The sequence below is a fragment of the Carassius carassius genome, chromosome 31 (assembly GCF_963082965.1).
Source record: "Carassius carassius chromosome 31, fCarCar2.1, whole genome shotgun sequence".
NCBI classification, from domain to species: Eukaryota; Metazoa; Chordata; class Actinopteri; order Cypriniformes; family Cyprinidae; genus Carassius; species Carassius carassius.
The window spans coordinates 25085796-25102050 of NC_081785.1; the positions used below are offsets into that span (position 1 = coordinate 25085796).

The window sequence follows — 16255 nt, forward strand, 5'->3', positions numbered from 1 at the left end:
TTTGAAGTTGTCCAAATGAATTATTAGCAATGTATATTATTAATCAAAAATTACATTTTTTATATATTTACGGTAGGAAATTTACAAAACATCTTCATGGAACATTATTTTTACTTAATATCCTAATGAATTTTGGCATAAAAAAAATCTAACATTTTGACCAGTGTCACAAGACTGGTTTTATGCTCCAGGGTCAGGGTGTTATGTCTCAGAATAAATATATCAAAATATCCATCCATCCATCTATCTTCTTCCGCTTATCCGGGGCCGGGTCGCGGGGGCAGCAGTCTAAGCAGAGAACCCCAGACTTCCCTCTCCCTAGACACTTCCTCCAGCTCTTCTGGGGGGACACCGAGGTGTTCCCAGACCAGCCGGGAGACATAGTCTCTCCAGCGTGTCCTAGGTCTTCCCCGGGGTCTCCTCCCAGTGGGACGCGCCCGGAACACCTTCCCGGGAAGGCGTCCAGGAGGCATCCGGAACAGATGCCCGAGCCACCTCAGCTGACCCCTCTCGATGTGGAGGAGCAGCGGCTCTACTCTGAGCTCCTCCCGGGTGACTGAGCTTCTCACCCTATCTCTAAGGGATCGCCCAGCCACCCTGCGGAGAAAGCTCATTTCGGCCGCCTGTATCCAGGTTCTTGTCCTTTCGGTCATGACCTAAAGCTCATGACCATAGGTGAGAGTAGGAACGTAGATTGACCGTAGATTGACCGATGTTTGTACTGGCTACTGTATACAGGCCACCAGGGCACCATACAGACTTTATTAAAGAGTTTGGTGATTTTACATCTGAGTTAGTTCTGGCTGCAGATAAAGTTTTAATAGTTGGTGATTTTAATATCCATGTTGATAATGAAAATGATGCATTGGGATCAGCATTTATAGACATTGTGAACTCTATTGGTGTTAGACAACACGTTTCAGGACCTACTCATTGTCGAAATCATACTCTAGATTTAATACTGTCACATGGAATTGATGTTGATGGTGTTGAAATTATTCAGCCAAGTGATAATATCTCAGATCATTATTTAGTTCTTTGCAAAATTCATATAGCCAAAATTGTAAATTCTACTTCTTGTTACAAGTATGGAAGAACCATCATTTCTAACACAAAAGACTGCTTTTTAAGTTATCTTCCTGATGTATCCAAATTCCTTAGCATATCCAAAACCTCAGAACAACTTGATGATGTAACAGAAACTATGGACTCTCTCTTTTCTAGCACTTTAAATAAAGTTGCTCCTTTACGCTTAAGGAAGGTTAAGGAAAACAGTTTGACACCATGGTATAATGAGCATACTCGCACCCTAAAGAGAGCAGCCCGAAAAATGGAGCGCAGCTGGAGGAAAACAAAACTAGAGGTATTTCGTATTGCTTGGCGGGAAAGTAACATATCCTACAGAAAAGCATTAAAAACTGCTAGATCCGATTACTTTTCTTCTCTTTTAGAAGAAAACAAACATAACCCCAGGTATTTATTCAATACAGTGGCTAAATTAACGAAAAATAAAGCCTCAACAAGTGTTGACATTTCCCAACACCACAGCAGTAATGAGTTTATGAACTACTTTACTTCTAAAATCGATACTATTAGAGATAAAATTGCAACCATTCAGCCGTCAGCTACAGTATCACATCAGACAGTGCACTATAGACCCCCTGAGGAACAGTTCCACTCATTCTCTACCATAGGAGAGGAAGAATTGTATAAACTTGTTAAATCATCTAAACCAACAACATGTATGTTAGACCCTATACCATCTAAGCTCCTGAAAGAGGTGCTTCCAGAAGTCATAGATCCTCTTCTGACTATTATTAATTCCTCATTGTCATTAGGACATGTCCCCAAAACCTTCAAACTGGCTGTTATTAAGCCTCTCATCAAAAAACCACAACTTGACCCCAAAGAACTAGTTAATTATAGACCAATCTCGAATCTCCCTTTTCTGTCCAAGATACTAGAAAAGGTGGTATCCACACAATTATATTCCTTCTTAGAGAAAAATGGTATATGTGAGGATTTCCAGTCAGGATTTAGACCGTATCATAGTACTGAGACTGCTCTTCTTAGAGTTACAAATGATCTGCTCTTATCATCTGATCGTGGGTGTATCTCTCTATTAGTTTTATTGGATCTTAGTGCTGCGTTTGACACAATTGACCACAACATTCTTTTGCATAGACTTGAATACTTTGTTGGCATCAGTGGAAGTGCATTAGCATGGTTTAAATCGTACTTATATGACCGCCATCAGTTCGTAGCAGTGAATGAAGATGTATCCTATCGATCACAAGTGCAGTATGGAGTACCTCAAGGCTCAGTACTAGGGCCGCTACTCTTCACGCTTTATATGTTACCCTTGGGAGATATCATCAGGAAACATGGTGTTAGCTTTCACTGTTATGCTGATGATACTCAGCTCTATATTTCTTCGCAGCCCGGTGAAACACACCAATTTGAAAAACTAATGGATTGCATAGTCGATATAAAAAACTGGATGACGAGTAATTTCTTACTGCTAAATTCTGAAAAAACAGAGGTGTTAATTATAGGACCTAAAAACTCTGCTTGTAATAACCTAGAACATTGTCTAAGACTTGATGGTTGCTCTGTCAATTCTTCGTCATCAGTTAGGAACCTAGGTGTGCTACTTGATCGCAATCTTTCCTTAGAAAGCCACGTTTCTAGCATTTGTAAAACTGCATTTTTCCATCTCAAAAATATATCTAAATTACGGCCTATGCTCTCAATGTCAAATGCAGAAATGTTAATCCATGCATTTATGACCTCAAGGTAATGCTTTATTGGGTGGTTGTTCTGCACGCTTAGTAAACAAACTACAGCTAGTCCAAAATGCAGCAGCAAGAGTTCTTACTAGAACCAGGAAGTATGACCATATTAGCCCGGTCCTGTCAACACTGCACTGGCTCCCTATCAAGCATCGCATAGATTTTAAAATATTGCTTATTACTTATAAAGCCCTGAATGGTTTAGCACCTCAGTATTTGAATGAGCTCCTTTTACATTATAATCCTCTACGTCCGCTACGTTCTCAAAACTCAGGCAATTTGATAATACCTAGAATATCAAAATCAACTGCAGGCGGCAGATCCTTTTCCTATTTGGCGCCCAAACTCTGGAATAACCTACCTAACATTGTTCGGGAGGCAGACACACTCTTGCAGTTTAAATCTAGATTAAAGACCCATCTCTTTAACCTGGCATACACATAACATACTAATATGCTTTTATTATCCAAATCCGTTAAAGGATTTTTAGGCTGCATTAATTAGGTAAACCGGAACCGGAAACACTTCCCATAACAACCTATGTACTTGCTACATCATTAGAAGAATGGCATCTACGCTAATATTTGTCTGTTTCTCTCTTGTTCCGAGGTCACCGTGGCCACCAGATCCAGTCTGTGTCCAGATCAGAGGGTCACTGCAGTCACCCGGATCCAGTACGTATCCAGACCAGATGCTGGATCAGCACCTAGAAAGGACCTCTACATCCCTGAAAGACAGCGGAGACCAGGACAACTAGAGCCCCGGACAACTAGAGCCCCAGATACAGATCCCCTGTAAAGACCTTGTCTCAGAGGAGCACCAGGACAAGACCACAGGAAACAGATTATTCTTCTGCACAATCTGACTTTGCTGCAGCCTGGAATTGAACTACTGGTTTCGTCTGGTCAGAGGAGAACTGGCCCCCCAACTGAGCCTGGTTTCTCCCAAGGTTTTTTTCTCCATTCTGTCACCGATGGAGTTTCGGTTCCTTGCCGCTGTCGCCTCTGGCTTGCTTAGTTGGGGACACTTCATCTACAGCGATATCGTTGACTTGATTGCAAATAAATGGACAGACACTATTTAACTGAACAGAGATGACATAACTGAATCCAATGATGAACTGCCTTTAACTATCATCTTTGCATTATTGACACTGTTTTCCTAATGAATGTTGTTCAGTTGCTTTGACGCAATGTATTTTGTTTAAAGCGCTATATAAATAAAGGTGACATTGACATTGACCGGTAAATCAAGAGCTTCGCCTTGCGGCTCAGCTCTTTCTACACCACGACAGACCGGTACATCGACCGCATTACTGCAGAAGCTGCACCGATCCGTCTGTCAATCTCCCGTTCCATCCTTCCCTCACTCGTGAACAAGACCCCAAGATACTTAAACTCCTCCACTTGAGGCAGGAACTCTCCACCAACCTGAAGTGGGCAAGCCACCCTTTTCCGACTGAGGACCATGGCCTCGGATTTGGAGGTGCTGATTCTCATCCCAGCCGCTTCACACTCGGCTGCAAACCGTCCCAGTGCATGCTGAAGGTCCTGGCTTGATGAGGCCAACACGACAACATCATCCGCAAAGAGCAGAGACGAAATCGTGTTGTCACCAAACCTGACCCCCTCCGGCCCCTGGCTGCGCCTAGAAATTCTGTCCATAAAAATCATGAACAGAACCGGCGACAAAGGGCAGCCCTGCCGGAGTCCAACACGCACCGGGAACAAGTCTGACTTACTGCTGGCAATACGAACCAAGCTCCTGCTCCGGTCGGACAGGGACCGGATAGCCCTTAGCAAAGGGCCCCGGACCCCATACTCCCGGAGCACCCTCCACAGGCCACCGCGAGGGACACAGTCGAATGCCTTCTCCAAATCCACAAAGCACATGTGGACTGGTTGGGCAAACTCCCATGAACCCTCCAGCACCCTGTAGAGGGTATAGAGCTGGTCCAGTGTTCCACGGCCTGGACGAAAACCACACTGTTCCTCCTGAATCCGAGGTTCTACTATCGGCCGGATTCTCCTCTCCAGTACCCTGGCATAGACTTTCCCAGGGAGGCTGAGAAGTGTGATCCCCCTGTAGTTGGAACACACCCTCCGGTCCCCCTTCTTGAAAAGAGGGACCACCACCCCGGTCTGCCATCCCAGAGGCACCGTCCCCGACTGCCACGCGATGCTGCAGAGGCGTGTCAGCCAAGACAGCCCCACAACATCCAGAGACTTGAGGTACTCAGGGCGGATCTCATCCACCCCCGGTGCCTTGCCACCGAGGAGTTTCTTGACTACCTCGGTGACTTCAGCTTGGGTGATGGACGAGTCCACATCTGAGCCCTCAGCCTCTGCTTCCTCAATGGAAGACGTGACAGCGGGATTGAGGAGATCCTCGAAGTATTCCTTCCACCGTCCAACGACATCCCCAGTTGAGGTCAACAGCTCCCCACCTTTACTGTAAACAGCGTTGGTAGGGCACTGCTTCCCTCTCCTGAGGCGCCGGACGGTTTGCCAGAATCTCTTCGAGGCTGACCGATAGACCTTCTCCATGGCCTCACCGAACTCCTCCCAGGCCCGAGTTTTTGCCTCCACAACCACCCGGGCTGTAGTCCGCTTGGCCTGCCGGTACCTGTCAGCTGCCTCAGGAGTCCCACAAGCCAACCAGGCCCGATAGCACTCCTTCTTCAGCTTGACGGCATCCCTTACTTCCGGTGTCCACCACCGGGTTCGGGGATTGCCACCTCGACAGGCACCGGAAACCTTACGGCCACAGCTCCGAGCGGCCGCTTCGACAATGGAGGTGGAGAACATGGTCCACTCGGACTCAATATCTCCAGCCTCCCTCGGGATCCGGTCGAAGCTCTGCCGGAGGTGGGAGTTGAAGATCTCTCTGACAGGAGACTCGGCCAAACGTTCCCAGCAGACCCTCACAGTACGTTTGGGTCTGCCGAGTCTTTCCAGCTTCCTCCCCCGCCATCGGATCCAACTCACCACCAGGTGGTAATCAGTTTTGTATTTATCAAAATATCCATAAATACAAAACTGATTAAAATTGTTTTCAGATAAATATTGTAGAATAGAGTGGAGGTCATTATTTTCCACTGGCCAAATAGTATTTACATTTTTTTTAAACAATTTAAATCAAATTACATTTATGCAGTTTTGCTGATAAGGTGAACATATTTTAGCTATTCTCAGACTATATAAAATATTGCAGTGTAAATACAATTGTCTAACTTGGCACGTCACTGACACAGTTTTTTAAAAAGGAAACATGCAAATTACCATTTTCTCAAAGTTTTATTCTTCAGATACAGTGGTATTTTTCATAATGTTGTGGAGATGCCTATACAACACCATACAACGACATCAACACCTCTGTGCAGCTGTGGTTGTACAGTAAGCAATTATCACTGGACCTATCAAAGATGAACAATAGACCGTTCGACCCCTAAATCCAGCAGTGTCTGCCAAAATATCGAAGTGCACATCACTGTTCTCAATAAAAATATTTTCTCATAACATGAGATTTGTAGTTTAATTTAAAGATGGAGTTTTTGTGCACCTAAAACACTCCTCCCTGACATTAGCATGCCACCTTGAAAAGTGGTCAAGCGCATCCACTATAAAAATATGTCTAAATTCATTTCATTTTTGTTTAACTTCTGCGTAATGATTTTATGTAATTTCAATGCTTATTTCCATTAATGAGAGTGGAATATTTTATGTAAACGTGTATATCCAAATGAAAACATTGAATCATTGTTTTTTTCATTACGTTTCTCACTCCAGGAAAATGAGTGCATACGCATGGTCTAGAATGTCCATACGGTGCATACATATTTACGCCAAGTTTATTTTTTATAAATCCCAATATTTGTACAGAAAATTGCGTACGCATATTTCTATACCCATTTAAAGACACCAACTCAAAACAGGGATCTCCACTTACCTAGTCCTGTCATATTGACTTATCGCACAATATAGGTACATGACCTCAATAATTTTTGGTGACGCAATTTACTGCTCATCATATTTAAATAAAAGTTAATGTCGCCATGTTTTTGCTCCTGTGTCTTTGGCAGCTTCTCGTATATAATGTGGTATAGTTAGTGCTTCTACAAAAAAAGTTTCATCTGCATATATTGCCTCATTTAGTGATCTGTGCCTTTGCTCATATCGACATCTGACTGCTAAGTAGGGATTGAGTTTTTCAGCAATAAAGTGCACCCTTAATTTACATAGAAAATATATTGACTATTTATTCAATTTTTTATTAAGGTATCTAATACTCTGACTAAATTTCCATGATCTAAATATTCTTAATAATTAAAAGTTTGTTGTCATTTGTAAGCGTGTAGGCCTTCTTGCATTATTATGCTGTTATATTATGATTATACATTCAATGGTATAAAATGGTCTTAAAATGACAACATATAATGTACAGCAATTATTTCTGGGGCAATATATCATACAAAAAAAGTTGTTATCATGACAGACCTACACTTACCCCAGTTATCGAAGGTGGGCTCTTTTCTCCTCTCCCATCTCTCTTTAAGAGCGTATTTGAGCATTTTGTCACTGGCATCCACACTAACCACCTTGAATCCCTCTTCTACCAACATGATGGAATCCACCCTATATATATATATATATATATATATATATATATATATATATATAAAACAACATTGGAGAAAGGCATAGTTGGACTATTGGTGGTATTGATCAGAGCTATTGAAAAACATAGTTTGAATAGGTTAAGGCAGCATAGACAACAGTTTCAATATATTTGCATCAATTTCTGGTAAATGTTAATGCATAATGTGCACTGATTACAATGCTGACTATAATTTACAGTAGCATTTGAGGAGTTATAGAGAGAAAACATTAATGTTGTTCTTGAGGTTAAGCCTCAGTTATTCCTTACTTGGGTGACATCTTCTTGGCAGGACACCTTAAGTGGAACTTTGCATCAGTTTTTTTAGATCAATAATACTTTAAGGATTCTTTTTCTTCTGTATGATGTAATATTTGTGCAAAAATTATGATCCATTAATGATCATTTAAAATAAAATAAAAATCTAATATGTTTATTATACTTCAATTAGTGTATTATTAAAGGTTAAAATATACAAAATGTTTTTAAATTCCAATGCAAAGTGGAAAATTACAAAAAAAGTTTATGAAAAAAAAACTTAGTTAACACTTTTTTTTTCTAAAAACAGTGGTAATCAAATGAAAATGTATCACTAGATTGTGATAAAAAGACTGTGTTGATGCAATTCAATGATAATCAGCATCGTAAATACTGTTTGTAGGTTTATTAAATTTGTCATTATATCACCTTTGCATGAAATTACAAACAAATAGTTAACGCTTCTATGAGGGTCTTTCTAATACAGCAGTTGTGGGAGTGACAGTAAATTTGACATTAGGTACGTTTACAGTTTTTGCTTCCGTCTGAATGAATTCATTTTGATTGACGAATCCGAATGTAATGTTTACATGAACGCTAAATAAAGTGATCGGGTTGATATGCGTGTTTACATTTCACAAGCTTCTGATCGGATTTACTCTTTTTACATAGGCACACTGCATGAATATACAGAGCTCCCTTTCGAACGTTCACTCCCATTATGTATGGGAAAAGCTAATTTTTTCCTTTCTGCTAATTTTTTCCTTTCTGCTGAAGCCTGATTAGTTCATGTTTGTGTAGCTGTCACGTCGGCTCAACGACCGCATGCCCCACCCTCCCTGCATCCTCTTACGCTTTGCGAACGAGGACCAGAACCCCTCTTCAGCTGTGAGCAGACTGGTCTCATTCGGCACGTCCGAGGAGGACATAATCATTGATGACGTCACCACAGACGACTCTGTGTCATTGGCAGCATCAGAAACAGAGGAATGGGGTGATTCCAGCAAAGAGCAGAGCCCGAAGTAGCCCCGCCCCCTCAGGTGCCGAGACCGAAGCCAGGCGCTGAGCTAATCTGCGTCCTCGCAAAGGATCTGGGACTCGAGTGGTCGGCTCCGGACAAACCCGCACATGGATTACTGGACGAATGGTTCCTGACAGAGACCCGCCAGCGCCCACCCGCATTCTTGCCATCCATCCACGACAAGCTTAACAAGAGACGGCGAGCCCACTACTCAGCACGGGTAAACCCCTCTACTGCAGCAGCTCTCACCACCATTGACGGAGCTGACAAAAAGGCGATACACCAAAAAAATATTATATTAAAAAAATAATAATAATTCTTGCGCTTCATTCTTTTTTTGTGAGGAAATCCAAATCTCAAATCCTGAGGTAATCCAGATCACATCTTTTTGGGGTGAATTATGTCTTCTTCCTCTCATCGCGAAGCAAACAGTAAAAAAAAAAAAAAAAAAAACTTGAACAGTCTCGCTGCACTGTTTTCTGCTTTATGGGCATATTCAAGCCGCTTGCTTCAGTGAAACATTAGAATCTGAATAACGCGTTCATCGAGGGGGCGTGGTCACATTAGAAGATAATGAAGATCTTTAGATCTTCGTTTCAGTTGTTTCTGTGATGTACTGAAATATAATTACAAGCACTTCATATGTTTCAAATGCTTTTATCGTCAATTACATGACATTTATGCAAAGAGTCAGTATTTGCAGTGTTGGTCCTTCTTTTTTAGGACCTTTGCAATTCGACTGGGCATGCTCTCAATCAACTTCTGGGCCAAATCCTTACTGATAGCAACCCATTCTTTCATAATCACTTCTTGGAGTTTGTCAGAATTAGTGGGTTTTTGTTTGTCCACCCGCCTCTTGAGGATTGACCACAAGTTCTCAATGGGATTAAGATCTGGGGAGTTTCCAGGCCATGGACCCAAAATTTCAACATTCTGGCCCCTGAGCCACTTAGTTATCACTTTTGCCTTGTGGCACGGTGCTCCATCGTGCTGGAAAATGCATTGTTCTTCACCAAACTGTTGTTGGGAGAAGTTGCTGTTGGAGGGTGTTTTGGTACCATTCTTTATTCATGGCTGTGTTTTTGGGCAGAATTGTGAGTGAGCCCACTCCCTTGGATGAGAAGCAACCCCACACATGAATGGTGTCAGGATGCTTTACTGTTGGCATGACACAGGACTGATGGTAGCGCTCACCTTTTCTTCTCTGGACAAGCCTTTTTCCAGATGCCCCAAACAATCGGAAAGGGGCTTCATCGGAGAATATGACTTTGCCCCAGTCCTCAGCAGTCCATTCACTATACTTTCTGCAGAAGATCAATCTGTCCCTGATGTTTTTTTTTGGAGAGAAATGGCTTCTTTGCTGCCCTTCTTGACACCAGGCCATCTTCCAAAAGTCGTCACCTCACTGTGTGTGCAGATGCGCTCATACCTGCCTGCTGCCATTCCTGAGCAAGCTCTGCACTGGTGGCACTGCGATCCCGCAGCTGAATCCTCTTTAGGAGACGATCCTGGCGCTTGCTGGACTTTCTTGGACGCCCTGAAGCCTTCTTTACAAGAATTGAACCTCTTTCCTTGAAGTTCTTGATGATCCTATAAATTGTTGATTTAGGTGCAATCTTAGTAGCCACAATATCCTTGCCTGTGAAGACATTTTTATGCAACGCAATAATGGCTGCACGCGTTTCTTTGCAGGTCACCATGGTTAACAATGGAAGAACAATGATTTCAAGCATCACCCTCCTTTTAACATGTCAAGTCTGCCATTCTAACCCAATCAGCCTGACATAATGATGTCCAGCCTTGTGCTCGGCAACATTCTCACCTGAGTTAACAAGACGATTACTGAAATGATCTCAGCAGGTCCTTTAATGACAGCAATGAAATGCAGTGGAAAGGTTTTTTTGGGATTAAGTTAATTTTCATGGCAAAGAAGGACTATGTAATACATCTGATCACTCTTCATAACATTTTGGAGTATATGCAAATTGCTATTATAAAAACTTAAGCAGCAACTTTTCCAATTTCTAATATTAATTCTCAAAACTTTTGGCCACAACTGTACTTGTTAATTTTAAAAGGAGACATGTCAGGCTTTCTATAGATCTATCTCTCATGTCTCTTCCTTGAGAATTCACTGAGTTACAGTTCGTTTTAATAACATGTTTGTAAATGATGATTAGTGCAGACAAAGGCTGCAGACAGCACACCTTGCTTGTTATCTTTATTTTATAAATGCACAAAGTTTTGTTTTTATTATATCTGTATACAAAAAAAGTAGACACTTTAGAGATTCAATTGATGTATTGCTCTTATCTGTAGGATCAAGACTGAAAGTGTAATTTAAGTTCTTTTCGGGGTTATCAGAAGAAATTGCCTAATATCGTGTATACACGTTAATCGACTCCAAAGGGTTAAAGAGCTGCGCACAGCAACAGATTGACGGCTTCCCTCACACCGGGGACAACACACTCCCTGAGGGTTTTTCAGAGGCTACTCGGCCTTATGGCAGCTGCTGCCTCTGTAGCTCCGCTGGGTCTGCACCACATGCGGCCTCTCCAATTTTGGCTAAAAGCCAGAGTCCCGCCACATGCTTGGTGGTTGAAGAGGTTTCCGGTCAGGGTGGACCACTGCTGTACCAAGGCTGTGGCTCCCTGGAGGACATCTCGCCCGTTTCAGACAGGAGTGAGGATGGGTGTGGCCTCCAGAAGGAAAGCAATCATGACAGACATATCCAACTCCGGGTGGGGCATGCTGTTGGAAGGCAATCCGGCATTCGGCTCCTGGGCAGCTCAGCAGCGATGCCTACATATCAACTGCCTAGCGATTTTGGCAGTTTCCTTAACCCTGTATTCCTTCCTTCTGGCCATCAAAGGCCATCACGTCCTAGTCCGTTCAGACAGCACGACAGTGGTATCTTATATCAATCACCAAGGCAGCCTCAGGTCTCACACCTTATACAGATTTGTTTGTTGCCTCTTTCTCTGGGCACAGAAAGAACTAACTGCTAAGGGCAGTTCATTCACCGGGTGAGATGAACCTGGGAGCGGACATGCTGTCCAGAGGTAAGGTAGCCCTGGGCAGTTTGGGCGCTGCATCTTTAGATGGTACAGCGAATTTGGGCAGTCTTCGGGAATGCAGAGGACGACCTCTTTGCTTTGAAAGGCAACTTTCATTGCCCAACATTTTTCTCGATACAGAGAGATGCCCTGGCCCATGACTGGCCCAGGGCTCACCTGTATGCATTTCCTCCTATCGCCCTGATTCCCCAGATCATCAGGCCAGTCAAGGAAACCAAATGCTTCCTCCTCTTAGTAGCTCCGCTCTGGAATAACCAGGCTTGGTTTTCAGAGCTGATGCATATATTGCGGAGACTTATATAGCAGTCGGCCCAGCCCCTTTTGGCGGGCTAAAGCACCATTGGTTTGTGCAGCTACACAAACGTGAACAAATCAGGCTACAACAGAAAGAAAAAAAGGAGTTTTAACCCATGCATAACGCTCGTTTCCTTATCTCGGGGAACCGAGGTTACGTTAAGTAACCGAAGAGTTTCCCCGCTGTTGTCGCATAATGTATTTATCTACCACGGGTCCAGTTGTGCCATGCTGCTTTCTTTTGTAAAGCATCATCTGTGATTGATAGTCTCAAACAAGGACTGCTGGGGCGTTGTGCTGCTCCAATTTTAGAATGACGGGACACTCATTTATGACACTTTATTCACCAGGAAGAACAGATCATTCCGCGCGTCATATATCATTACGCTATTTTTGCATCACCGCACATGCGCAGTACTTTCAGGTTTCAGTTTTCAATCTGATCAAGTGTTTACATGTCCTCTTGCTTGGATTACAAAAGGAACACACAATCACTGCGGTCAAGCCAGCTGCACTTCGAAAATACACGGTCAAACCAGCAACCCTTTTTTTGCACGTTTGTATTTGACATTATTATAAATCGTGTATTAATAATAATAAAAGTATATATATATATATATATATATATTTTTTTTTTTTACACAAGGCATTTCGGAGAAAACTAAAATCAAAATCACCCCAAACAACAAAATGCATCCTAGCAATTGCACTGTGTCCCATTTACCAACACTCATAAAAAGGGTTCCTTTATAGGTTAGCTCATTGTTTCAATTCATATGTATTCAGAGTGACCGTGACTATCACTGTATTCATTTTCAAGTCATTTTACTGTATAGATTTGGAAAAAAACTACAAGCAAAATCAATCAACAAAACATCAAACTCTTTTGTTGCACTCGGTTTATTTCCATATTTTGCTAGGTTTCATTTTGTTGTTTTGGGTGAATTTGCTTATAGTTTTCTCCAAAACTATACAGTAAAATTACTTAAAAATGAATACAGTGATAGTCAGGGTATATACAGTATATATATATACAGTATATATATATATACAGTATATATATATATATTTTTTTTTTTTTTTTTTTTTTTTTTTTTTCATACGTTTCAAAGGCTTTTATAGACAATTACATGACATTTATGCAAAGAGTCAGTATTTGTAGTGTTCTTTTTCAGGACCTCTGCAATTCGACTGGGCATGCTCTCAATCAACTTCTGGGCCAAATCCTGACTGATAGCAAATTCTTTATAGCAAGATAGCAAGAACCCATTCTTTCATAATAACTTCTTGGAGTTTGTCAGAATTAGTGGGTTTTTGTTTGTCCACCCGCCTCTTGAGGATTGACCACAAGTTCTCAATGGGATTAAGATCTGGGGAGTTTCCAGGCCATGGACCCCAAATTTCAACATTCTGGTCCCCGAGCCACTTAGTTATCACTTTTGCCTTATGGCACGGTGTTCCATCGTGCTGGAAAATGCATTGTTCTTCACCAAACTGTTGTTGGATTGTTGGAAGAAGTTGCTGTTGGATGGTGTTTTGGTACCATTCTTTATTCATGGCTGTGTTTTTGGGCAGAATTGTGAGTGAGCCCACTCCCTTGGATGAGAAGCAACCCCACACATGAATGGTGTCAGGATGCTTTACTGTTGGCATGACACAGGACTGATGGTAGTGCTCACCTTTTCTTCTCCGGACAAGCCTTTTTCCAGATGCCCCAAACAATCGGAAAGGGGCTTCATCGGAGAATATGACTTTGCCCCAGTCCTCAGCAGTCCATTTACTATACTTTCTGCAGAAGATCAATCTGCCCCTGATGTTTTTTTTGGAGAGAAGTGGCTTCTTTGCTGCCCTTTTTGACAACAGCCATCTTCCAAAAGTCTTCGCCTCACTGTGCGTGCAGATGCGCTCACACCTGCCTGCTGCCATTCCTGAGCAAGCTCTGCACTGGTGGCACTCCGATCCCGCAGCTGAATCCTCTTTAGGAGACGATCCTGGCGCTTGCTGAACTTTCTTGGATGCCCTGAAGCCTTCTTTACAAGAATTGAACCTCTTTCCTTGAAGTTCTTGATGATCCTATAAATTGTTGAATTAGGTGCAATCACTCGCATGCCTCTGAGTCTGAGAGGAGCGAGCGCTGCATCCATGCACCTCGTAAACGTACGAGGAGCCACGGACAAGCCGAACGGCAGGACTGTAAACTGGTATGCCTGGCCCTCGAAGGCGAATCTCAAATATCGCCTGTGGTTTGACGCTATCTGTATTTGAAAATAGGCGTCCTTCAGATCTATTGACATGAACCAGTCCCCTCTGCGAATCTGCGCGAGGAGTTTCCTGGTCGTAAGCATTCTGAAACTGCGTTTCATCAATGCCTTGTTCAGCTGTCTTAGATCCAGTATGGGCCTGAGACCCCCGTCTCTCTTGGGCACCAGAAAGTATCTGCTGTAAAGCCCCCCCTCACTTTGAGCTTGAGACACAGGCTCTACAGCCCCTTTGCTCAACAGTTTTGATATTTCGGCCCGAAGTATGTGTGCTACTTCTGTTTTGACCGTAGTTTCGACGCGCGCTGAAAAGCGCGGAGGGCGTCGAAAAAACTGTAGCGGGTAGCCTCTCTTTATAATGCCTAGCACCCAATCCGAAACCCCTGGAAGCGCTGACCATGCCTCTGCATGAATGGCTAAGGGCTGGATGCGAAGCACGCTCTGTTGACTGGGCAACGGCGGCGCTCGGGTGTGCTGCGCATTTGAGGCGGGGAGCGCGCGGATCACAGCGGGCAGATCGCTCCTCCTCGACCCCGTCCCGGCGCTTAACCGACTTGGGGAAGGCTGAGCAGATCCCGTGGGACTCGATATGTCTGCGAGTAACTGTGGGCTGCATATGTGCACATTTACCACTTTCAACTCGCTGTCTGCTTGTGCAGAGCGTACGTGCACGGGCCTCGTTTTTACAGAAGCCACGCGCCGTATGTGACATAGTGTATGTGGGCACTGGGGAGTGGGCACGTTTACTATGCGGCGCGCTCGACCGATCTGTGTCGATCTTATGTGCGCGAGCCCTGTGTGCAGGGCTGTGCTTACATGTGGAGATGGGCACTGAGGAGTGGGCATCGTCACTGCATTTATAGCACCATCGGCCGTGGCCAGACGAGCGTGCACGGGTTTTGTTTTTACAGAAACCACATGACGCGTGTGACATATTAATTGTGGGCACTGAGGGGTGGGCACGCTTACTATGCAGTGTGCACTATCGACTTGAGTCGCTATTATTGGCGCAGGCCCTGTGTGCAAGGCTGTACTTACATGTGGAGATGGGCACTGAGGAGTGGGCATCGTCACTACATTTATAGCACCATCGGCCGTGGCCGGACGAACGTGCACGGGTTTCGTTTTTAAAGAAACCACATGACGCGTGTGACATAGTGATTGTGGGCACTGAGGAGTGGGCACGTCTACTATGTAGTGCGCGTGATCGACTTGAGTCGCTTTTATTGGCTTGAGCCCTGTGTGAAGGGCTGTGCTTATATGTGGAGATGGGCACTGAGCAGTGGGCATCGTCACTACATTTATAGCACCATCGGCCGTGGCCGGGACACCAGAAATTACACCTTTTTCGGGAAATATCTGGGTAGCCGTGATAACGGTTTTTGTGTGCAGGCAAGCGGGCAACCGTAGAGGCTTGCTCTTGCTTACAATCTCTGGAACTGAAACAGTGGCGCGCTTAGGTGAGAGCCCGGCCACAGCGGAACTCGTACACCGGCGCTTCGATGAAGCAGCCATCGTGTGTAGTGCAGACGCAGCGTCATGCAGCATGCATAGATGGCTTTCCTAGGATGGCTTCGGGGCTCCCGGCGTCACCGTAATCCTCTGCCGCGGTCCCCGCGGCGCGGGGGCGACGGCCGGTAGAGCGAGAACGGGGGTCTCGAGCTGCGTTGCTGAAGCTGTTGTGATAACGGCTTTTGTGTGCAGGCAAGCGGGCCACTGTGCAGGCTTGCGCGTTGCAGAAAACGCTGAGACAGTCACAATTCCTGGAACTGAAACAGCGGCGCGCTTGGGTGAGAGCTCGGCCACAGCGGAACTCGTACACCTGCGCTTCGATGAAGCAGCCATCGCGAGTAGTGCAGCCGCAGCGTCACATAGCAGGCTTTAGATGGCAACACCGCT

General features: G+C 44.1%; 1 protein-coding gene across 1 annotated transcript in view; it reads right to left on the reverse strand.

Moving 5' to 3' along the window:
• Positions 1–16255, reverse strand: part of LOC132111809 (glycine N-methyltransferase-like) — a 65408-nt gene that overhangs the window by 34026 nt on the left and 15127 nt on the right. Inside the window, exon 2 of the mRNA XM_059519415.1 lies at positions 7299–7426. Coding sequence (XP_059375398.1) covers positions 7299–7426 — 128 coding nt within the window. The remainder of the gene's footprint in view (positions 1–7298; positions 7427–16255) is intronic.